We start from the raw sequence: 24,628 nt of genomic DNA, 5'->3' as shown, positions 1-24,628 counted from the left end.
ATTGAAAGGAAGAGGTTCTAGGGAAGACAATGTTAGCCTCCCACCCCGAGTTCAGATTGACGGTGACGAAATCGAGGTGGTCGATGAGTTCGTGTATTTGGGCTCACTGGTGACCGCTGAAAACGATACCAGCAGAGAAATTCAAAGACGCATTATGGCAGGGAATCGTGCCTACTTTGGACTCCGGAGGACGCTCCGGTCGAATAAAATTCGCCGCCGCACGAAGTTGACTGTCTACAAGACGCTGATTGGACCGGTGGTGCTCTACGGCCACGAGACCTGGACTATGCTCGTGGAGGACCAACGCGCCCTTGGTGTTTTCGAACGGAAGGTGTTGCGTACCATCTACGGTGGAGTGCAGATGGATTACGGAACGTGGAGGAGGCGAATGAACCACGAATTGCACCAGCTGCTGGGAGGACCATCCATCGTCCACATTGCAAAAATTGGGTGACTACGTTGGGCTGGGCACGTCGTAAGAATGCAGCACGACGACCCAGTGAAAATGGTTCTAGAAAGCGACCCAACAGGAACAAGAAGAAGAGGCGCGCAGCGCGCAAGGTGGATCGACCAAGTAGAAGGCGACTTGCGGACCCTTCGCAGACTACGAGGTTGGCGAAATGTGGCCATGGATCGAGTAGAGTGGAGACGACTTCTTCGGACAGCAGAGGACAACAAGGCCTTAGGTAAGTAAGTAAGCATTATTCCCGATTATTCTGATATAAATCTCAATGATTTACCGGTTCCAAAAGTGTCTAGGTGCAAATTGGCTAGAGACATTTAAACCTAAACATTTTGAGAGCTTTAGGCAACTTGGAGCTTCTGATAGCTTAGTTAAGGCATGGGATTGCTAAGCCATGGCGGGTTCATCAAATATTAACGATTAATTAATATAGCTTTCTGCTTAACTATTTGCGTATGTATGAAGTTTGATAGCTCAAGTAACAATTTTGGTTTTATAATGGTTCTGTAAACCATGATTTAGACTTGTAGAATGCTTTGAATCCTATTTCTTGAACTAAAGGGTTTTCCAATAGGGATTTCCCAACTTCGAGAGTTCATTGCGGCCATATTTTTTATTCTTCTTCTTCTTCCTCATCTTATTCTTCGCATTTCAAGCTTATTGCATATCGCATATTAGCTTATTGCGTGCTCTCAACTTAGTGTTCTAGATGCACTTTCACAGTTATTAATTGAGAGCTTTTGATGCCTGTACTATTTTTGCATTGGTATAATGGTGTGGCAAGTCCAATCATACTTCTATGCCCAGGGAAGTCGAGAAATTTTCCAACCCGAAAAATTCCTAGACCGGTCCGGGAATTGAACCCAGCCACCTTCAGCATGGTCTTGCTTTGTAGCTGCGCCTTTGCCGACTGAGCTAAGGGAGGCCCCTTTTTGAAGCTACAATTGTCAAATTAGCTGTCATTTATTCAGTGTGCCTTTCCAAATATTACCATGGACAGTTATAGCTTCCAACAGCACGTGCAAATGATAAAATTATATCACCACAATTTGAACATTTAAATTTCTTAGGATCTTTCTTCACAGGAAAGTCGACCTTTGCGTGAGAGAAATCACCACAGTTCATGCATTTAGCTGGCATGTAGTATTTTTTTGTTCCGTGACCCCATCCCTGGCACTTACGGCACTGGGTGAGGTTTTAAAAATTTCCTTCAGTCTTCCAGAAGTGTTCCCACTTCACTCGGACATGGAGCATAAGGCTAGCTTTTTCCAAGGCCTTAAGGTTGTTTAGTTCACTAGACTTGAAGTGAACTAAATAAAAATCATTGTTCAGTTTTGGTGTCGTAAGTTAAAAAAATATGTTTTTTTCTCAGTAAGATACTTGAGATTGAGAAGACCTGTGAATCCGTCCAAGGTTTCAGCCAATACACGGCATTCACCTCGACGTCCAATTTGCAGTGAAAACTTAAATTTCACGAAGTTCAAAAGTTCCGTGCGAAGAAATCATGGAAATCGGAAGTGGTTATCAAAATAGGAGGAATCTTTTCCTTCTTGGCATTAAGCCGGGAAAGTTTACTAGAATTTTTTCTGGATGATGGATCATTCTCATCATCCGTGAGCAAATCAAATTGATTACTCAAATTAATTTCATCAGGAGGGGGATCAAGAGTTTGCCCTTTTCTTTTGCGCTTACGCGCTATGGCGGCAGTAAATTTTTTATCCAAATAGATTTCCAAGCAGATTACTATAAGAATCTGAAGGATCGAAGAGGAATTTTCCAAATCGATATCCAAGAAGGATTACCTCGGGTAGGGTCCAAACAAGGATTGAAGAGGAATAAGAGTTGAACAAGGAACATTTTAAAGGTTGAGCACTGAAAAGTGCTGTTTAAATTTGTTATAGCTTTAGACAGTAGTAACACTTCATTCAGCAAAAAAGCAAATAGATCCGCACGGCAAGAGAGCACGATGCGGACTCATATTACGTGTTTGTTTGTTTAAATTTATCTGCTGCTTGATTTTATATTTATTCCCATTGACAGAATTGTTCAAAACTGCTTGAAAGCGTTTTTACAACGCTCCAAGCTTCTCAGATGAGTGTGACTATTGTCGGTAGCCTCTTGTTCTACGACAACCTTTCAATTTGAACTGCTTGTTAACCAGCTGTGCTATTATCGGCAACTCAAAATCAGCCGCATTCTGGAGTGTGTAGATTTCATTTGAGGAAAAATCTATCATAACAGGATTTCTCAGTCGTAAAAATGTAAACAGATTGAAGGTGAAGGACTCAGGACTCGTGTGAATACATTCAGCGAAGTGTTTTGATGGGAAAATGCAGTAAAATTAACGTATAAATTTTGATTGCCTAAAATAGTCAATGGGTGCCGAAGTCGACATTTACCCTATATGTTTACAGTTCCAAGCAAAGTGAAATTATTGTCAACAGGTCAAGCTGGTGGAAATTCGAGTATTTTATGAGATTTTCTCTCCGCTTCAATCTCTTTACAGGCATTAAGTGTAGAAGGCTGATATTACGAGGAACAAGCTGGAAGTCTTTTAGGATGATGAAGACACTTAATGTGGACTACACACAGGTTTAGTGCACGGTAATGGGTAGTTCTTTGTAGTGATTGGGGAATTGTGTGATCTGTACACCGAGATAAAAAAACTACCCAAAATTAAGTACTTTTCCCTCAATTCCGAGGTTCAGCCCAATAACCCAAATTTGAGTAAATCGCATATAGTAGTTTCCATTTAACACCAGCACAAAAAATACCTATTCTTAAGTATATTCTACGCAAATTTAAGTTCAATTCAAGTAAATTTGAGAATATGCACGTAATGTTGAGTAAAGTAACTTATTGGGCTGAACTATATCGCTGAATCGAATCTCTCGTTCCTTTTTTGACAACAATAAAGAGTGCAAGTGAGAGGCTGAACTCAATATTAAGTAAAAAGAACTCAAATTTTGGGTAGTATTTTTTCTCCACGGATACGGTGAGCAAGTTAGATGTTCTTCGGCATAATGGTGACGCGCTTGGTGAAGATGGTCCAACAGCGGCTTATCGCACGATGAGCAACTGTACCCGAACAGTGGCAATGTTGCTACTTCACTACTTCTCTGGCTGGAGCACTCTTGCAGGCAGCTTTGGTAGCAAGCTGCTTGCGGGGAGCCTTTTCTCCGGTTCGCATATCGTCTGCGTTAAGTTGCTGCGTGTTGAACGATACGAATGGAAATGCGGCTTCGGCTTGTTTCGTTTGGTACCAACAATGTGATGGCTCTGTTAGGAAAGACAGCTTGTGGTCTATGCAAATGTATGGCAAATTTTGATGCTTCTGTTAAACTTATTAGTTGCTTAAATATTTTCACTATTTGTACTAAATTAAAAAAAAAATGCTGGGTGGACTCTTTGTCGAATGGCATATTGCATGACATATTTCACATTAATGCTTCGTTACACGCCTCATTTTCGATTTCTTAAAGTGACCCCCAATATAGCAAAGAAAGATGTAGTCCTACATCAAAAAAGCACATTTCGCGGCAATATTTGAACTCACATTTTTTTATAATATCGATAAAATTTTCTTCTTTAATTTAAACATCAATTTACCAAGAAAGACAACGACTTAACTTGAAATTCGAGAGTTTCTAGGATGTTTTTAGCCGAAATCACATGAGTTTTCTAATTCAGTAGTATCAAATTATGATTTAATTTCAAAGTTCTAGTTGTGAACGAAACCTAACACCAGCACATAAACAAGTAAGCCATCAACGTTACTATTTGGTATCAATGACCAAAACTTGTCTCGTTGATCTAGATAAAAATCGCAAAATGTTATTGAATTTCAAAATTCGAGTGGCAGCAAATGTAATCTTAAACTGATTGACAAAGTGGTTCATTGATCCAAAGCACAAAGCAAGGTCTCATTTTTTTCTGTTCGGCACATAAAACCACTGCGACCAGTAATTTGATCTATTGTAGTATATCCCGTGTCCTTAGTTTAGTGCATGTCGTATTACTCCAGCACTATTGAGAAATGATGAAGTATTCGGTTTTGATACAGTTGTCATTCTTGCCTTCATCGCAAGGAATCGATTCTAATTTTGAAGGTCCCGCTATTTATACCTTTCGGAGTGTTGAAACACCCTCCAAAGGCTCGCCCCTTTGTCAGTCATAATTGGATTCCTTAGCAAAAAGCAAGGTCTCATAGTACCGCATAGTTTGAGCACTAGTTTTTTATTTGATTTTTCGAAAAAAAAAGAAGTGCAATTACTATTCCTACTCTTTCATACCTCAATTTTTTTGTATGAACTAGGGGAAATGGCTCTAATGTTGGCCTATGATTCTAAGATTGGGCCCATCGCTAAAAATCTGCTATCAATTTTATCTTGATGAACGCGTTATTGGGACTTTACTAATGGATATTGTTGGTCGCTATTGAAAATTTAGTCGATTGCTGAATTTATGTATGGGCCCAAATTAGAGGCATTTAGACCGACATTACATCCATTTCCCCTACTTCCCAAATGACATCGAAAAATATCGATGTAATATCAACAGATCGAAAAGCTAAGACCAGCATCAATATACGTCATCGAAAAACAAAATTTGTCTTGCTACAAAAGGAAGGACTCCTTGACTGACTTTCGACATTTTCAATAAATTTCACTGCATTTAGCGGAATTCAGGAAATTTCGCGGTCAAAACCCAATTTCGCGGAATTCGCGGCTTCGAAGAAATCGCGAATTTCCACTGTTTCAAAATCTTAGGCTAGGAACAATCTTTAAGATTTCAGAACTGTAACTATAAACTCTACCTTTGGGCAACATCGTTTCATAAACTTTTGGAGACCCTTTGACCCATTTTGTCCGATCATTAAAAAAATCTCCAATCGTTTTAGAAATCTTTAATTTGAATTTAAAAACTTTGAGATTTAAGAAAGGTGATTTTGTCTACTATCGAACAAAAGGGTCTCACCATTTTATTAAATATTGTCCACAAGTAGACATGAAGTAGAATGAACTTTTTTTTAATTCGTTGTGTTTAATTTTCCCGGAAAATTTTATTTGAAGTTTGAACATCACGTACACGGTCAATAAGAACGACCCAAATCCAGTTTACTCATAATCGCTAAAAGTGCAGGAACTCGATGAGTAAATTTATTTTTCTGTGGAAAACTTAAAAAATCTAAAACATGAGGAAAATAAGGAAAACTTACGAAAATGTACTCAGTCTAGGAGCAGTACCAATAGACTGAGTTAATCCAATCTTTACTTTTCTCATATTCGGGATTTTTTTCCTGGACAAACCTGGAAAAAAACATGAGGCAAATTTAGTCATCGCAGAGCTCCTGCACTTTATGTGATTTATGAGTAAACTAAACTCAAATTTGGGTCTTTCTCATTGGCCGTATAGTTATAAAAAAAAACATAAATCATGAACCAAGCATCGTAGAAAGAACGTTGTGTCAGTGAAGTGAATTTCGGGGAAAAACAGAGAAGTTGAATCAACATTTTCCGGGTCGTCAGATTTTTGATCATAACTCAAAACCAATAAGAGATACCACTCTGAAATAAGAATATAAGAAGTATTGAATCATAAAAAAATCCAAATTTCATGATTCCCAACAATGGTTTTCCTGATTTTACTCCACCGTGAAAATTTTCGTGGAAAACATTATCAGATTATATTTTTTATTGATTATACTGAGATAATTTCTTGATCATTTCACTACGTTCTTTCTACGATGCTTGGTTCATGAGTTATGAATTTTCAAAGCATGGGATGTCGGAGGTTGGTTGGTTGTCTTTATTAAGGAGATTTTCAGCCAGACGCTGGTTCATCTCCGGGTTTCCCTGGGATGTCGGAGAAAATCCGAAAAATTCAAACTAAAATTTTCCGGGAAAATTAAGCGACTCGATTTTTTGAAATTATATTTCGATCATATTTAGACTAACAGTTGAAAAGAGCGGAATTCCAAAATCATCATATCAAGAAAACTGCTTCCGAATTTTGATGACTAAAGAGCAGAGTGGCCAGGGAATTTTAATTTTGAAATTTCCGATAATTTCCCGATTTCCCGGTTGAATCTAAAAAAAATCCCGTTTGTTAATAATTAGCAAAAACCGAAAGTAAGTGTTAATCAGAGATACTTCGAATCAATTTGAATAGTTTTTTGAACCCAAGTCCTCATATGATTGAAAAGCACTAGAATTAACAAAGTAACAGAGTTATGTTATGAGTTATGAATTATTCCTAAAAACAATGAGAAAAGCTCGGAGACAAATTCAAAGGAGTTCTGACTAGAATCCCAAGATAAGTCTGAGTTTAAGCCCTAAGGAATTACCAGAAGAATCCCAAGGGAGTTGTGAGAAGAATTTGAAGGAGAATTCCTTGGAGATTTTGATGAGAAGTTTATCAGTATTGTTAGGAGAATAACAGCTGAATTTTAGGGAGAATTCAAAGAGAATTATAATTATCATTTAAAGGATGTTCTGAGGATAATTAAAAAAGAAATACTGAGGACGATTTAGCAGAGAATTTAAATGAAGTTCCGAGGAAAATATCACAGAAATCGTTTCAACAACGACCGTTCCAACAAAACATTTGAACTGATTAAGAGCTGAGTAATTAACGGCGCCGGTGGTGTAGTGGTAAGCGTGATTACCTCTCACCCCAGCAGGCCTGGGTTCAATCCCAGTCGGCGTCGCCGGGATGTTCTGAGGCATAACATCTCTGATCACGCCTTTCTTCGGATGGGAAGTAAAGCCGTTGGTCCCCGGTTCATGAGTTGATGGGTCGATAGGTAGGGTCCAGGTGTGGGAGCTGCCTTCCTGGCACGTCGGTAGCATTGGTGCTCAGCACGGAAAACAAGATCGACGGAAAAAACAAACCAAAGGAAAAAAAAAGAGCTGAGTAAACCAAGTTTTAGTTGAAGAAGCATATTTTTGCATGAATAGGCTCTTATTCAGCTTGCAATGATTTGAATGCCCCAGTGTTAGGGTTTATTCATTTTTCCCGGTTCTCCCGTCGAATTCTCGAGTTTTTCCCGGTTTTCTCGGTTAATTTTCAAATTCCCGAATATTTCCCGGATTTCCAGGTTTTCCCGGTTTGCTGGCCACCCTCAATAAGTTAATGCCATTTCATGCCTTCCCATTTTCTGGATGATTTTATTAGCTTGACATATAGTAAATAGTGTAATCAAACATCATGCATCACTAAAAACTAAACAAAGTGTTTTTGGTCGTGAAATTGAGAAGAAAGCATCAGACGCCCGGATAATTTCTTACATGTTGTTACCCCTCGGATCTTCCACCCTTTCAACTACCAACACTGGTGATACACCGTGGAAATACACACTGAGATAAAAGAAGGTAAGAATTTCATAAGAACCAGAACCAGTTACAAGAAATCGGTATGAATTTAATTGATTTGGCTTATGAACAATAATGTTGACAAAAAATAATAAAACGAAGCAGACTGGAACCGAACCAAGGACGTTGAGATTACGAGGCCCGTGTTTTCATAACTCGACTATCAACGCTTGGGGAAATGAAATTGCTACCTCATGTTAGCCGAAAATCATTCATAACTCACGTTTATGAAATTCATATGTGTCATTCATAAGTTTATTTGTCTCATACACCTCGGGATTTTTCGTTTGTTGTTCCGCCGTGGTTCTTCGTTCGCAAATTTTGTGAGAGTGGAATCACCGACGACACAATTCATAGAAGCTACTTTTAAAATCTTGCACAAGACGCCATATTTAAAATACGTTTAACATTACCAACACTAAAGCCACAAACAAACAGACATAACACATTGAATATTTTTCAATATAAAACATCGTCGCTAAAACACTAGCGCCATCTGTTGAGTATACTGTGATGGGTAGTACACTGAACAGATGGCAATAGTGTGTAAACGTCAGACGCAAGGGTTATTGACTAAAGAGCCTGAATTTATAAAGAGGCGACATCTTACCCATTTGACAGGTTTTCTGCTCGATTGGAATGACTTTTCCTGTGACTTTGACAGACAATCGATTGTTTCAATTTTGACATGTCGTCTCTTTATAAGTTCAGGCTCTTTAAATTGGGTGTGCCTAGATACTCCTGTATGCTTTGCGTATTTAAACAATATAATTCGTAGTTTTGGTGCAAGGCGTAACAACCAGATGCATGACAGAGTCAAACGTTTTTGATCTCATTGTCAGTGCATATTTACTTCTGAAAGCCAGTGCAGTATGAGATCATGCGTTAAGCTGGATTAAGATAGGGCAAGTCAATTGAAGTCAGTTGAATTCAACTGACTTGAACGCGAATTGAACGTGTAAACCATGCCATTCAACTGACTTGATTAACTCACTTGAATTGAAAAAAGTTGAACCAGGCTCAACTTTTCAAGCCAATTGAATTCATCTGAGTTGATCATTTGACTTGCCTAGTCTAAACCCAGCTTTATAGTAATAGTTCTGACAAAAAACTCTTATCTCCTTTAAAATCAAACAATCAGGGACTGGATCCAAATCTATACCGTAGTTGCCTGCTCTCAGATCAAAACAGACTGTGAAATCCTATGCAAAAATTAATTTGGACATAACATTTAGAACATATCCGCCCATCTATATTACATTTACATTTGAACGAGCACAATAAGAGATAGAATTCTACAACTTTGCAAAATTTTGCTCATTTTTAGTCATCCTGAGATCTTTTACACACCACTAAATTTACTAAAATACATCCAGTACGAAAAATATTTGCAAAGCGAGCGTTTTACTAAAAGAGCTCTAACTGTATACAGGCTCTGTCAATAAAGTCCAAAACTACATAGGGTAGAGCGCTACTTCGTCGTAATCGCCCATTACCGTTCTATCGATCAGAAAAGATCAATCATATCAATGATTTCAATGTGCACAAATCAATAATAGGTTTGTTCCGATGCGTTAGTTCATAAGCTACAACATAAATCCTATTAGAGCGCTTTGTATGAATATTTACGCTTATTGTTCTCAAAACAAAAGAAGTACTCCTAGCGAATCCCCTTTTTCTACGTTTATCTGTAGGGCGAAGAAAATCTAATGGCGTTTCAATGCGTTAGGATGGAATTGAAACTCGTAGAACGAATTTAGAATCAAGACACAGTATTAGATTTTAAACAATATCTCAACAATTTGTGACTCTTTATCAAATCCAACGGTACGTATGGAAAGGTGAATAAATTTAGAAGTCATCTTTGACATAAATATTCTACTTTTTGTTTAAAGTTCAGAAAAGAGAGGTAAAACGCGGGTTGCGCTTAGTAGGACGGAAATTAGATCAAAACCCCTATACCGGTAAATAAAAAATAGTTGTTCAACCACCAACCAAGGTGTCAAAAATCTTTCTATTGTGTTTAAAAAAATAGTCAGTTCAAGTGAGCTCTTAATTTTGCGATACACTGTGTAAGTTATACAAGGCCTGGCCCATCCAGTTTATAGTCGCTATATTCATAGTCTGGCGGATAGAATTTCGATATATCATAAAGCGGAACCAATTCAATGTATTTTAGACCAAAAATAGACAAGGTACTATGAACTTTTATAAACAAAACGTTGATTATTTTTTCCTCGCCAATCGAACGCAAACTACCGGCATCATCGGTTAGGAGAAACTTTCGCCAACCCAAAGATGGTGTTAGTTTGCATAGGCGAGCCTTGAGTCACGAGCAGGCATGGAAAATCAGTTACATTCATTTCATGCATTAATTTACATTCGTTTGCCTCTAACTTTTTTCATCAACAGCATTCCGCAAAACGATGTATTCAGAGCGTTAGTAGGTTTTGTTATTAGCTACAACTTTTGCCCCTAACTAAAATCTGTATCTCTTATGCATCACGAATTAGAGCGGGCAGAACTTGTTACTGTTTAAAATACATTCACTGAAGAACAGTAGTGGATTCTGTTCGCTCTGGTTCATCATGCATAAGAGATACGGATTTGAGTTTTTGACAATTCCGGAATTCGGTTGATGAAAAAAGTTAGGGGCAAATGAATGTAAATGAATGCAAATGATTTTCTATGCCTGGTCACGAGAAAAGGGTTTCTGAAGTTTTGTTCGCAATAACTGATGTGCTCTTTTCTGTTGTTGGTCGTGATTGGCTTGATTGGTTTCGCTATTTGATAGCTCAATTGGTTCCCGAGATTCTATCCGCCAGACTATGAATATACACGGTAATCGCAAAAAACTCTTTTATGACTATAAAGTACACATTTTTGAATGAAAACGGGACTACCCACAAAATGAGTAAAATTTTACACATTTATGAGTAATTACTAGTACAAAAATGAATAAATTTTATGCATTTATGAGTACCATATACTCATAAAATGTGTAAAAAATACACACATTTTAGGTGTAGTCCCGTTTTAGCCGAATATGCATACTTTATAGTCAAAATTGAGTCCTTTATAGTCATTTTTGCGTATTTTGCGGTTTCCGTGTAGCGACTATAATCCTGCTTATTGGTATTAGTGAAATGTGGACATGTTAACTGGTGTTTGTATTTCATCGCAATGTTTATCTTTTTACACGAAATACCGTGGACTAATAGTCGCTATATGCAAATTATTAGTACTGCTATTATTTTGTACAATTTTACCTAGTTTTCACTTTCCGGCAGGTGCTTACAAAAAATTAGTTTATTGTAATCGTAAATTGAACATATTTAGTACTGTGGCAAACGTTTCAGCTCAATTGATCTTAATAGAATAAAGTTACAACTTGTCAAAGTTGACCATTTTGTATGGAAATCGGTATGCGCTGCTATTTTATCGAACACAGGTGTACGTCCGTTTTTATAATATTTTAACACTATCTTTAAGGGGGTGTATCTTGCAGGGTAGCAGATATTGGCAACTAACCTCAACGTCATTTCGTACAGCAACTTATACCCTACTGTTACATATACAATTCATAGGGGGGTGCTTAAGGTTTTAAAATAAAGTACCTCTATGACATAGTCGTTTTGTATAGTATTCTCAATCTAAGTCCGAGATTTGGTGAAATTTGAGCAATATTTGGATTTTTGGTAAACATATGAATAAAATTTAAAATTCTTCCGCAAATCGAGGTTATAACTAAATTGGTTCAAACTTTTCACAGTTGTTGGGGACATCAATACCTGTAAAGTTGACCCACCCTAATGTACATGCATGGAAAAATGGTTATGAAAACAGCAAAACGTAACAAAACATCGGGTTGTGAATTAAGCAAATTTCTGTAGTTACCAGCTTTCAATACGTTAATAAATATCAAAATATTGCTTGCAATGGATACATATCAGTAAAATTAGAAGTTGCTGTGCATTTTACAATCGATTTAAATTTAAATATTGCTACATATTGGGCCTTATTCTGCGAGTCACTTGACTCTCTGTCATCGGTGAGGTGACAATTCTCGCGTCACTTTTCAAAAGATCCTAAGTAACAAATGTAAACAAATCGAGTTACGCGATACAAACTATTGCTCTTCTATTATAGTATGTGATACAAAAACATCCATCCAAATTTACTTTCATTTATTTAAGATAATGAAAATTGTCCCATGTACAGTTTGAAATGATGGGTACATGATTGTTACTGCCTAACATGATTGGTGCTCATTTTTCAAAGGCGGGGCTAATCTAAAGTTACGTACTCTACTCTGAAATCTGTGAAAGGGAATCAAGTATCATGTAGACAAAACGTCAAATGTAACACTCATTGATTATGTCATTGAGAAAAATCGTCCATGTAACATGTCCGATGTACAACTTGACTTCTATGACGTCCTATGTGGTTTTTTTTTCTATGTTTCATTCAAAGTAAAAATTGTGATTTGACCGTTTCTACTGAATTTTCAACGATATTATTCAATGAATACATTAAAAATAGTATGTATTGTAAAATGTATTGTTTCTAAACAGTTAGAATAATAATATGTTGAACGTCAATTTTGATTTTCTCAAAATGGTGGATATGTTACATTGGTCTATATGAAAAGTGATGCGAGAATTGTCACCTCGTGTGAGGTGACTCTCCGTGCAAATCAAATGCAGAGTCACCTCACACGAGGTGACTATTGTCACCTCACCGGTGAGAGAGAGAGAGAGAGAGAGTCACGTGTCTCGCAGAATAGGGCGGATTACGTTTTGAAAGTTGGCGCACAGGCAAAAAGTGAGGTTACGCGGCGCCACTGCGATATCGTAAGTGGATTTCTCTAGTTTTCAGCTGTAGCGACATTATTAGGACTGGGATTAGGTATACTCCCGTACTTGTTTTCCTGTTAGATTCTGTACAGCAAAAAGCGAAAGTATGTTCCTGCACTTTCTGCACCATACTATATGCTTACAGCAACTTACAGCAAAAGCAAACAAATCAGGATTAGGAACATACCTATTATCAACCTGAAGTGCGTACCATGGTGCACAAAAAGTATATCAAACTGAGGGAATATATAAAATCCAAGAGACACTTGATCCATTTTTGACGTTTATTTTTTTTTACAAATGATTAGTAAATATGAAGTGAAAAAGTATACTTATCCATTATTTATGTAATGTTTTTATTATTTTTTTATATAATGCTGTTTTTGTTTATTTAAGCCCTGATTACGGTCCTGGCAGCATCACCCAAAACAAAACGCGAAGTATGTTGTTTGGCAACCCTGACCCGCACCACACCACACACACACACAGAGGGAAGTTCATGAAAAGCTGCATCTGAAAGTTCTTCGAATATTTTCACCAATGTCACTTAACGACTGTTTCGGTTATAAGTGCACTTCGTATGATATGCATTTTATGTTCTCACTTTTGCCGTAGTTTATAAGTCACTTTTTAAACATTTCAGACACTTCCGAATATATACATGCAAAACCTTACGATACACGTCACTACTACACAGGGTCATTTGAAAGCCGATGTTCTGTGGCGTAGTTTATTGCCATGATTTTGTTCACTGAATTCAGCAAATCTACCGTACCGTATCAGGCCATTCTTCAAGAATTTTGCACGTAAAAAACACTCGGCACATAATTTACGCACTTTCAATCGATTCGATCCAATATTCCCCTTGGCATCGCATAGTGACGCAGATTTTGCAACAGCATTCCTCGTCCTTGAATCGCCATGATTTTGCTTTGTGTGGTGGCTTGCCGAGAGAAAAATTACCTTGCAAAGTTGTTGCCCCGGGGACAATTCCTCGAACGGATGGCGTGAAAAGCACTTGGAACATGCGAATAACATAACCGCCGAGCTCATTTTGATATAATTTTGACGAACAAACGAACGCTACTCGAGGAAAATATTGCAAATTTTGCAACAGCGGGACCGAAGCAGAAACGCGTACACTCACTACTTTTTCTTTTCCACTTTCGTCTCCGGCGACTGTTGGCGTTTTTTGCTTGTCGCTTTTCGCTTTCTGACATTATCGACTGGCATAAAAGCTTGTATAAAACTGCAGGGGTGTAGATAGCTTTTTATTTAGACCAGAGACGGCACCGTGCGCAGCCAGCAGTACACAGCAAAAAATGATGAATATCCGTAAAAAAGAAATTTCTTAAATATTGTTCGGTGCTTCTTTTGCTGGACTAATTCTGTAAAAGATATTTTTTACAAATAGTTTTGGTCAATATATTGTGTTACCAATTTTCCACAATTATAACTGCTGAATATCTGTAATTTACTATTTAATATATATTTAATAAATTTTACTGATCGAACAACTATTTTGAATGGTAATGTTTATTTTTAAGGTTCACATCCAAGGAACCATAATTTTTAAGGTTAAAACTATATCACACAAACGTTCATGTAAAGTTCCATAACCATTTCAGTTGAAGTTTAGCAGAGATTGTCCCAGATTGTAGATTTTCGGTAAGGTCATGTTATGGTTCACATTTATGTGGGTTCTGTGTGTGAAAAATTGAAGACTGTGCCCCCCTAATAAACAAATACCATAAACGAACGGTAACCCGTATGGTCGAACAATCCCACAATTAGTTTGGATAATACCCTGAACACGTCGTTAAGCTCTTTCTTATGGTTATTTTTATTAGGACCCTCACTCTTTCGCTTAGGAATCCTATATACAGAGATTCGCTGAAACATTAGGTCGTATGAATAAAAGCGTTTACTTTACTTTCCCCGTAAGAAAAGCACGGGAAAGTAAAACAAACTCTTTTTATTCATACGGCCCATTATCAGACGATTTGCCGCGGAGCAAAATGTTTCAACTTTGTGTGTGACTTTATTATTATCTACGCCATCATAAGGTAAAATGTGATGGATTTTACTAAATTTTTGGACAATAAAAACACATCTTATTAAAAAATATTCCGAATTTCGCTATCACTGCAGATTGCAGCACTGGTTGGAAGATCTTCACGCTAAGATGCACATACCTTAGAGTCGGTAAAGAATACCTAGATATCGGTAAAAATTACCGATAATCGAAGAAAGTGCACATACCTAAATTATCAGGAAATCATGGATTACCAATAATTTACATTAAAAATTGCCTAATTTATAGTAAAAAGTAAACTATTTATAGTAAAAAGAAACGATTTTTATCGGTAAAAAATACCGATAATTTTATACCGATAATTTTAGGTTATCGTAGCTAAGAGTGTTTAGGTGCTTTCTCTGTTCATGCATTTTGACGTTCTACTGCAATCGGCAACATAGTATGTTCTGGCAACACGGACCGTTCCGCCTCGCGATCGGCCGATGAGGCGAGAAGCGGTTTGGCCGATGAGGCGTGACAAGGTGACAGGTGAAGTAGAAGTGACAGGTGAGAAAGAGATAGAAAAAATAGTTAGAAGTTGATCGGACAGAAGTCGTGCAGGGAGAAGTAAACAAATAGAAAAGAAAGGTAGAAGTTTAGTTGAAAAGTAGATTGAGATTTAGAGCGTGTTTGTTAGAAAAGGAGTGAAATTTCGGTGCGTTTTTTTTTTGAGAAGGTAAAATAATTAAACGACCGCAGTTTAATACACCAGGTTAGTTCAACATACAAAAATTGAAATACATTTAGAACAAAGAATTAAATTACAGTTTTTTACGACACAAAGAGGAGGTTAGTCGATGATAGACGAATCGACAAGATAGATTGGCAGACAGGTAAAACATGCAGAAAACGTTGGGAATAAATAATATTAATGCGCTTAATTGTGTCAGGCATAGTATCGGAAGCGAGGTTGGAAAGACAAGGAAAGTTTAGAGGAGGAAAACAAACTAAAATTGTGAGTAATACTAACACTAAAACTCATGAAAATACTGTACTAACTCGAATGAATTTCTCATAAAATTGCAGTTTGATCTACCTGCAAGAAAAGGTTGATTCAAGAACGGTTTGTTTATTCGATCCGAACAGAATCAAAAATTTTATAATCGGATTACCTTCGGAATGGCTTTTCCTCCTTCCAAGGACGAGCAATGTCTGTTTTGCTCCATGTCAGAGTCGACGGCGGAGGACGTAGATTGGGTCCAATGCGGAAAGTGTGAACATTGGGCTCATTTTTCTTGCGCGGGTGTTGACCAGGAGGTAGCGAAATCCAATTGGTATTGCCCACAGTGTGTCCCAACGAGTGTTCAGCAGTTGAAGATTCCAGACGCAGGAGGCAAGAAGCGAGGTAGCAAGAAGTCCGGCCAAAAGAGCGATGGAGGGTCTGATCAGGGAGCTGGTTCCGATGTTGATCCAGTTGAAAAGCAGTTGGAAGAGGAACAGCTCGCCAAGGAGAAGGCCTTTGCGAAGCAAATGGAAGTGCGGAAGAAGTTACTCGCTCGGCAGAAGGCGTGGAACGAAGAAAAGCTGAAGCAGGAACGGGAGATGCTTGAACTGGAATCCCAGGCCCGGCGAGAAATAGAGATGCAGCAGTTGGACTACGAGCAGAGAATGTTGCAGGCTCAACTGGCTGCGGAGCAGAAGTTTTTGAAGGAACGGGAGGCAATCCGGCTGCAGGTCAACAGCAGCATCAATAGAATTAAAGCGCTGAAGGATCAATATGGCGCTATTGGTGGATCTTCGAAGGACGGTCCGGAGCAGAAAAGGCAGCCGGAGCAGAAAGGGCAGCTGGAGTTGCAGAAACAGAAGAAGATAGCCGAAAAGCCAGCGGGTACGGATTCTCGAGGAGCGTACCCGAAAAGGGAGGACCGACATGGAATGGAGTCGGGTTCTAGAAAAACCGATAAGCAGAAAAAGATGAAGGAGGTGCCTGCTAAAGATCGGGAGGCCGAATCAAGTGATGAGGGTCAAATCCGCGACTCGTCGGAAGACCGTGCGAGCAGCGACTCGTCAGAAGATTGTGGAAGCAGCGACTCGTCGGAAGATCGTGCGAGCAGCAAGCGACCTGGCAGTGTGCGTGGTAACGGAGCTGGTGACGGGTCGGGGCGAACCGGCGGTCGAATCTCGAGGGATCAGCTGGCCGCTAGAAAAGCGATTTCGCATCACCTTCCAAAATTTCGTGGAGAACCGGAAGTTTGGCCGCTGTTTATTAGCAGCTTCGAATATACGACGGAAGCATGTGGGTTCTCAAACCTGGAGAACTTGAAGCGACTGCAGGACTGTTTGCAAGGTGACGCGCTCGAAGCAGTGAGGAGTCGGCTCGTTCTGCCGAATTCCGTTCCGAACGTGATTTGTGACCTACGGAATCTATTCGGAAGGCCGGAGAAGCTGCTGAAGTCGCTGCTGACGAAAGTGAGGAACGCTCCAGCGCCGAGAGCTGATCGACTGGAGATGTTCGTTAAATTTGGGATTACGGTGAAGCAGTTGTGCGACCATCTTGAGGCTGCGCGACTCAACGATCATCTTAATAACCCGATGCTGGTACAGGAGTTGGTTGACAAGCTACCACCGAGTTACAAACTGGATTGGGTGCGGTACAAGCGAGGAAAGGAAGATAGTCCGCTGAGGATGTTCACGGATTTCATGACTGAAATAGTATCCGACGTGTCCGAGGTGACGGAGTTTTCTACGCTGTCGGTGAACGAGCGAGCGTCGCATGGGCGAGAGAATCCTAGAAAGAAGGAGTTTGTGCATGTGCACGACTCTGAGCAGAAGCAGAGCGAAGAACTACGCAGAGAGGTGGTCAGCCGTCCTTGTTGGATTTGTAGGCGGACGGATCACATGATCAAGAGCTGCGGTGAGTTCAAGCGGATGAATATCGCAGAACGGCTAAAAGAAGTGGAGAAGCAGAAACTCTGCGGAGTCTGCCTCAACAAACACGGTGGAAATCGATGCTTCTCAAAGATCCGATGTATGGTGCGGAATTGCCAAGGCAACCACCATTCTCTTTTGCATCGGGTTGAAGAATCGGTGCAATTGCAGAGAGCAAAATCAGATTGCATGGTGATTTTCCGGATGATGCCGGTGACACTTCATGTTGGTAAGCGGCAGTACGACACCGCCGCCTTCCTGGACGAAGGATCGTCTGCTACGTTGGTGGATGATGGGGTGGCCAAACGGCTGAAGGCAGAAGGGACTCTCGAGCCGCTGATAGTCACGTGGACCGGAAACATCAACCGGTATGAGAACGATTCCCGTAGTGTGGAAATGATGATGTCGGCGAAGGGATCTAAGGAAAAATTTCCGCTATTCAACACACGAACGGTGTCCGAGTTGCAGCTACCGCAACAGGATGTACGGTATCATGACGTGGTGAACCGGTATTCGCATCTTACTGGAGTGCCGGTGAAAGATTTTCCGTCCGGACTGCCGATGATTCTGGTCGGTTTGGACAACCTCCATCTTTTCGCGCCGTTGGAGTCACGGGTTGGGAAACCGAACGAACCCATCGCCGTGCGGTCGAAAATGGGATGGACAATCTATGGTTCCGAGAAGCTGAAGCCTAGCGTGAAGACTTACCTGAACCTCCATTCTGTCACACCGGTAAGCAATCAAGAGCTCCATGATTTGATGCGGGAGCAGTACGTGTTGGATGAGACGGCGATTACATCGTTTGCCGTACCAGAACCGGCGGAGGAGAAGCGGGCTCGAGAGATTCTCGAAACAACAACGAAACGAATTGGCGATCGTTTCGAGACGGGTCTGCTGTGGCGAGAAGACGTGCGGTGGTTTCCTGACAGCTATCCGATGGCCATGCGAAGAATGAAAGCACTTGAACGAAATCTAGAGAAGGATCCAGCGTTGAAACGAAATGTGTGCCAACAAATTAAGGACTATCAGCTCAAGGGATACGCACATAAGATCAGCGTAGCAGAACTTGAAACACCAAGCTCGGCGGTTTGGTATCTGCCAGTAAATGTGGTGCGAAACCCAAAGAAACCTGAAAAGGTTCGCCTGGTGTGGGACGCTGCAGCATCGGTTGGAGGAGTCTCGTTGAACTCGCAGTTGTTGAAGGGGCCGGATATGTTAGTTCCTCTTCCGAAAGTTGTCAGCTGCTTTCGGGAGGGTCCGGTTGCATTTGGAGGAGACATCCAAGAAATGTATCACCAAATGAAAATCCGAGCTGAGGACAAGCAAGCGCTCCGATTTTTGTTCGGAACAGACCCAACAGGGGCACCGCAAGTGTACGTGATGGACGTGGCCACTTTTGGCGCTACGTGCTCGCCTGCTTCAGCGCAATTTGTAAAGAATCTGAACGCGGAACAATTTGCGGAAGAATTCCCTGAGGCAGCAGCAGCGATTATAAAGAAGCACTATGTGGACGATTACTACGACAGTGTGGACACCGTCGAGGAAGCGATCCAAAGAGCCAAGGAGGTGAAACACATTCACTCGAAAGGAGGATTCCACATACGTAACTGGATGTCGAACTCGGAGAAGTTTCTAGAGGAGCTTGGGGAGCGCACCGCAAACGCAGCAATTCACTTGACCCGGGATAAAGACACGGAATACGAGCGTGTACTGGGGATCGTGTGGAATATGATCGAAGACGTCTTCTGTTTCGCAAAAGATTCGAAATTAGAGCAGCTGAAAGTCCTCCGAGGAGAAGAACGTCCGACGAAGCGAATAGTACTCAGTATCGTGATGGCGCAGTTTGATCCGGTGGGTTTCCTCGCACCAGTCACCATTCTGGGAAAAATGTTAGTACAAGACCTGTGGCGGATTGGTTGCCAGTGGGATGACATCGAGGACGACGCATCGTTCAAGAAGTGGAAACGGTGGACGAACATCCTGATGGACACTCAAGCCTTCAAACTACCACGCAGCTACTTCGGCAGTGCGCGATCAGATGAGATCGATGACGTGCAGCTGCATATCTTTGCGGATGCGAGCGAGACGGCCTACGGATGCGTGGCGTTTTTCCGAGCCGTTGTACGAGGAGATGTGATGTGCGCCATGGTGATGAGTCGAGCGAAGGTAACACCATTGAAACAGCTGTCGATTCCGCGTTTGGAGCTTATGGCAGCGGTACTCGGTGTACGACTATCACAGACAGTGCGCGAAAACCATACCTTCTCCATTAGTCGAGTGGTCTTCTGGGTAGATGCGGAGGTGGTGCTATCGTGGATTCGATCCGATCAGCGCCGCTACAAGCAGTTTGTCGGTTTCCGTATCGGAGAGATCCTGAGTTCGACGAGGATTGCAGACTGGCGGTGGGTACCGACGAGATTGAACGTGGCAGACCAGCTAACGAAGTGGGGCAAGGATCCGGAAATACATCCGAACAGCTCGTGGATAAAAGGACCGCAGTTTCTGTACAGCCGTGAGGAAGAGTGGCCGAAGAAGAATCTACCGCCGGCGAACACGACGGAGGAACTCCGGGTTCATCTCCTACTGCACGATGTGAAGGTGTCAGCGAATTTGGTAGATGCAGACCGCTTCTCGAAGTGGACGGTGTTGGTTCGGACGATGGCGTGTGTATTTCGTTTCGTGTCGAACTGCAGGCGAAAGTTCAAAGGGCTGCCTATCGAGACATTGCGGGCGACGAGCGAGCAGATGAAGGTGCAAAAGTCAACCACGATGGCGAGTATTCGCATACCGTTACAGCAGAACGAATACGAACAAGCAGAGCGGTGCCTCCTAAAATCGGCGCAGTCGGAGAGTTTCATCGATGAATTGAAGGTGCTGTCGAGAAACAAGGAGCGTTCGGTGAATCAGTGGCTGCCAATCGAGAAGTCAAGTCCTCTGTATAGGCTGACTCCCATGGTCGATGAAGATGGACTGATTCGAATGGAGGGTCGTGTGGAACGAGCAGAATTTTTACCGTTTGATCTGCGATTTCCAGTGATTCTGCCGAATGACCATCGGATTACGAGATTGATAGTCCAGCACTACCACGAGAAAAGTGGCCACGGGTACCGCCAGGCGGTGAAGAACGAACTGAGGCAGCTGTACTATATTCCACACATAGATGCAGTTGTCCGGAAGGTGTCAGCGTCCTGCGTGTGGTGTAAGGTGAATCGGTGTCGTCCTGAAGTTCCAAGGATGGCCCCGCTGCCAGTACAGCGAGTCACACCGAATCTTCGAGCCTTTAGCTACGTCGGTATCGATTACCTGGGACCATTTGATGTGACCATAGGACGCAGAACGGAGAAGAGGTGGATTGCGCTGTTTACGTGCATGGTAACACGTGCCGTGCATTTGGAGGTGGCACACGGGCTGACCACTCAGTCGTGTTTGATGGCGATATACCGGTTTATGGGTCGCCGGGGCTGGCCGATTGAATTCTTTTCGGACAACGGGACGAACTTGCGAGGAGCCAGTAAGGAAGTGGTGGAGGCTGTGCACGGCATTACAGACGACTGTGCAGACCAGTTAACAAACGCGAGAACGAAGTGGACGTTTAATCCTCCCGCTGCACCCCACATGGGAGGTGTTTGGGAGCGCCTGGTCCGCTCTGTGAAGGAAGCGCTGACAGCACTCGACGATGGAAGGCGACTAACGGACGAGATCTTGCAGACAGCAATCGTTGAAGCGGAGGACATCATCAATTCCCGTCCGCTCACCTACGTGTCGCAGCAGTCCAACGAAGTAGAAGCGCTCACCCCAAATCACTTCTTGAGGGGAGCGTCACCAAACCAACCAAGTGGCACTCTTCCACCTCCCCATCCTGCCGTGGCCCTTCGAGATGCGTTCCAGCGTTCGCAGCAATTGGCCAGCGTGATGTGGGAGCGGTGGATTAAGGAGTACGTGCCGTCGTTGAACCAGAGGACGAAGTGGTTCGGTGAGACACGACCATTGCGAGCAGGAGACCTGGTGTACGTCGTGGAGGGAGCAAATAGAAAGTGTTGGATCCGCGGAGTGGTGGAAGAGCCCATCGTATCCGGTGACGGTAGGATCCGTCAAGCGTGGGTGCGTACCAGCACCGGACGATACAAGCGAGCGACAGCGAAACTGGCCGTGATGGAGTTGGTTGAGGGTAACCCTGAGCCGGACGTGACCCCTCGGACAGAGTTACGGGCCGGGGAATGTTCTGGCAACACGGACCGTTCCGCCTCGCGATCGGCCGATGAGGCGAGAAGCGGTTTGGCCGATGAGGCGTGACAAGGTGACAGGTGAAGTAGAAGTGACAGGTGAGAAAGAGATAGAAAAAATAGTTAGAAGTTGATCGGACAGAAGTCGTGCAGGGAGAAGTAAACAAATAGAAAAGAAAGGTTGAAGTTTAGTTGAAAAGTAGATTGAGATTTAGAGCGTGTTTGTTAAGGCCCAAACGCAATGACGGCGGAAGCGGAACGGCAACGGCAGCGGAAAAGCCCGATCTGAGTAAGCCTACTTGTCTGATTGAAAACTAGTTAGATCCAAATCGACTTCGGTTAGACATCTTGATGTCATTAGTGACAACTGTCAAACTTTCCGTTTCCGTTCCGCTTCCGCCCACATTGCGTTTGGGCCTTTAGAAAAGGAGTGAAATTTCGGTGCGTTTTTTTTTTGAGAAGGTAAAATAATTAAACGACCGCAGTTTAATACACCAGGTTAGTTCAACATACAAAAATTGAAATACATTTAGAACAAAGAATTAAATTACAGTTTTTTACGACACAAAGAGGAGGTTAGTCGATGATAGACGAATCGACAAGATAGATTGGCAGACAGGTAAAACATGCAGAAAACGTTGGGAATAAATAATATTAATGCGCTTAATTGTGTCAGGCATAGTATCGGAAGCGAGGTTGGAAAGACAAGGAAAGTTTAGAGGAGGAAAACAAACTAAAATTGTGAGTAATACTAACACTAAAACTCATGAAAATACTGTACTAACTCGAATGAATTTCTCATAAAATTGCAGTTTGATCTACCTGCAAGAAAAGGTTGATTCAAGAACGGTTTGTTTATTCGATCCGAACATAGTATCTACTTTTTGCGATAATAGTCGCTGGATTGGCCATTTATTAAATAATTTGGATGTTTTTTGGATCGATGCCCATAATCGCGTTTACACCTGTGTTCAATATAATAGCAGCGCATGCCAATCAGCGTTGTCAGATTGTTTTAAAGCTTATCGGTATCGAAGGTATTACAAAATTGGTATTTATCGGTATTTACTATTTAATTAAACTTATACACTAATAAAAAATTCAATGATTATTCTTATGTGTCCCACACATGAATTTTTGCAAATGATGTGTCGGACACATACTTCTTATTTGTTCACATAAAATTCATGAGCCACACATACTATTCATTTGACTCATAAATTTAATGTGTACTTCTGAGTGGATTCTGTTTATGTGATGACACATGAAAATCATGTGGAATTTGTCATGGAAATTCGCCAATAGAAATATGTGTCAAATTTTATGAGTGAATGTATGCCGATTTTGAAAGCAAATTTTTTCAAAATGGTGACGACTGGGACTTGAGAGGAATTGCTTTGTTTAACGGCTTTCTCAGTGTTAAAACACTCTTTAACTTTTTAATTTAATTTTTAAAATCATCGTTGTCCTCAAATGGTGATCGAAATTGTGACCAAGAAGTTTTTTTTTCAATTAAATATCATTAAATGTAACCAAAATATGGAAAATCAGCCACACAACGACTAAACTATAGACAATAACGACAAGCAATACACTGAAGTCTTTTTTTACACGGTTTTTTTTTACGCGGTTTTTTTTACACGTTTATTTTTACACGGTTTTCCACGATTTACACGGTACGTTTTTAACGATTTCTCGACAACGATACAACTTATCGACTTGATTCCAATCACATTATCCGTTTCAAGCTATAGGTAATCGAATGGCTAACTTAGAAAAAAAATCACAATTTTTGGTGTAAATACAGAAATTTTTAAAATATGTCTGTATGGACCATATCATGCTTTAATTACAAATGGCATCAAAATCCGATTTTTTTAAAAACATTTAAGCATGCGAAAAATCAAAATCTCGTAGGTTTTTTTTTTACACGGTACGTATCCCCCGTGTAAAAAATACCTGAGTGTATTTTCCCTTGAAAAAAGCTTTAACCCATGGCTAAATGTCCGGCAGATTACATCGTAGTCGTTGCAGTGTTTAAGACTGAGAAAGTCGTTAATCAAAGCAAAAATTTAAGCTTTTGAACTATGATCGGAAAATTCCGGAAGAAAACTCCGGGGAATGTTTGAATTAGCTTCTGAATAGAGCTGAAAAAATATCCAAAGAAAGACGAAAGAAGCTCTCTTGGATGAAGTTCGACAAAAGCTGGCAAAACATCCAGGAAACGTCCAAGACTCGAATTGAGAAACTTGTGCCAAAAACTTACATAAACTAACGGAAAAAATCGGATGTCACATCCAAAGGAAGCCAGAAAAGTTTCGGAAATCCAAAGTAGATTTCCAGAAGTAGCTATTTACAGGAAAAGGCAGAAGAAGCTCGGAAAAACCTTTCAATAGAAGTCGAAAAAAAAACCATTGGCTTATGGTGAAACTTCCAGAAGAAGACAAAAGAAATTTTTGGGAGAATAAATTGAACTTCCTGGAGACGCTGGCAGAAACTTCCTAATGTAGGTTGGAAGAAACATCGGAAGAAAGTCAGAAGCCCGCTTACGGAACAGTCAAAAGTCAAAAGAAACAAGGACATAATTCCGGAAGAAAGAGTTTCCTGGGGGATGTTCTAACCGAGGTTCTAACATCCCTGAGGACTTCGCAATTTCCTTGAATTTTCCGGAACCCAAAAGTCTGGACTTATCTGAAGCTTCAGAACTTCTTGAATGTTCCTGCAGCTAGTGTGGATCTGCAATAAAAATCTGATAGCATCCAAGTTCC

The 24,628-nt window shown here is 41.0% G+C and overlaps 1 protein-coding gene across 1 annotated transcript in view; it reads right to left on the bottom strand.

The window, feature by feature from the left end:
• Positions 1-13,858, bottom strand: part of LOC135699307 (serine-aspartate repeat-containing protein C) — a 44,267-nt gene extending 30,409 nt beyond the window's left edge. The window contains exon 1 of the mRNA XM_065219553.1: positions 13,656-13,858. Coding sequence (XP_065075625.1) covers positions 13,656-13,745 — 90 coding nt within the window. The 5' untranslated portion in view covers positions 13,746-13,858. The remainder of the gene's footprint in view (positions 1-13,655) is intronic.
• Positions 13,859-24,628: the final 10,770 nt, after the last annotated feature.

The sequence above is a fragment of the Ochlerotatus camptorhynchus genome, unplaced genomic scaffold, assembly GCF_037179485.1.
Source record: "Ochlerotatus camptorhynchus isolate MF236.1 unplaced genomic scaffold, CSIRO-AGI_Acam_v1.1 ptg000105l, whole genome shotgun sequence".
NCBI lineage: Eukaryota > Metazoa > Arthropoda > Insecta > Diptera > Culicidae > Ochlerotatus > Ochlerotatus camptorhynchus.
Note: the sequence above shows the minus strand (reverse complement) of the source record. Positions and strands in the feature narration are given on the sequence as shown.